Genomic DNA, 863 nt, shown 5'->3' with positions numbered 1-863 from the left:
CTGGACTCCTTGGCTCAGTCCCAGGCCACGTCCAGTCATCGTTCATGCATGTGGCCCCACGCAGGTCCACACCCTAGACTCACACCTCCTTCGCCCTAAATCTGACCCAGACCGAGGCCACGCCCCCTCCCACGGAGGCCCCATCCTGGTGGCTCCCCACTTTGAGACCACATTCACCCCGATCCCCGCTGTGGCTGCCTTCCAGGCCCCCTCTCCCCTGTTCTGTCCTAGCCCCTGACCCTGAGTCCAACCTGCACTCAAAGCCTCTTGATCTTCTGAAGCACGTCCGTGTACTCGGCCTCGCTGGGCGGCTTGGCCCGCAGCGCCAGGAGGCCCTCTGTGGGGGGCGGAGGGGGGGCAGGCAAGGGGACAGGGGACAGCGTCGGAGAGAGGGAGCGCCCCAGAGAGATTAGGATGGAGAGCCAAACTGGCAGGGGGTGCGAGGGGAGACCCTAGGGACCGGGGGGCATTCTGGGGGTGCCCAGGGGAGCAGGGGAGCCAGGAAGGTAGTTAATCACTTTAACTATGAACAATCACTCTTAGGCTACATAATCTTTACTTAGGATAATCTCCTTCAGTTACTTCCTTATAGCTTAACAGAACAATAGAGTAGTGACCTTGGAATGGAGATAGCAAATGTCCTAATTTTGGAATAGAATGGATAGGATTAAAATCAACTGGTATAAATACAGATGTAACAGGACAATAAAGACAGAACCTGGCTGGAGAACCTGGCTAGGCTGCTGATCAACTGAAAAAAACAAAACAAAACAAAAAAAACCCTCTAAGCCAAAAAGGAAAGGGAAAAAATACAGGGTGCCTGTATGACCCGGGTTGGAAAAAGAGCTTTCTGTGTGTTTACA

The 863-nt window shown here is 54.0% G+C and overlaps 1 protein-coding gene across 1 annotated transcript in view; it reads right to left on the bottom strand.

Moving 5' to 3' along the window:
* The window catches only part of EPS8L1 (EPS8 like 1), a 32524-nt gene that overhangs the window by 7194 nt on the left and 24467 nt on the right, over positions 1-863 (bottom strand). The window contains exon 5 of the mRNA XM_015569454.1: positions 285-337. Coding sequence (XP_015424940.1) covers positions 285-337 — 53 coding nt within the window. The remainder of the gene's footprint in view (positions 1-284; positions 338-863) is intronic.

Source organism: Myotis davidii, unplaced genomic scaffold (genome assembly GCF_000327345.1).
Source record: "Myotis davidii unplaced genomic scaffold, ASM32734v1 scaffold326, whole genome shotgun sequence".
Lineage (NCBI taxonomy): Eukaryota > Metazoa > Chordata > Mammalia > Chiroptera > Vespertilionidae > Myotis > Myotis davidii.
The sequence above is the reverse complement of the archived record's forward strand: the minus strand, read 5'-3'. Positions and strand labels throughout refer to the sequence as shown.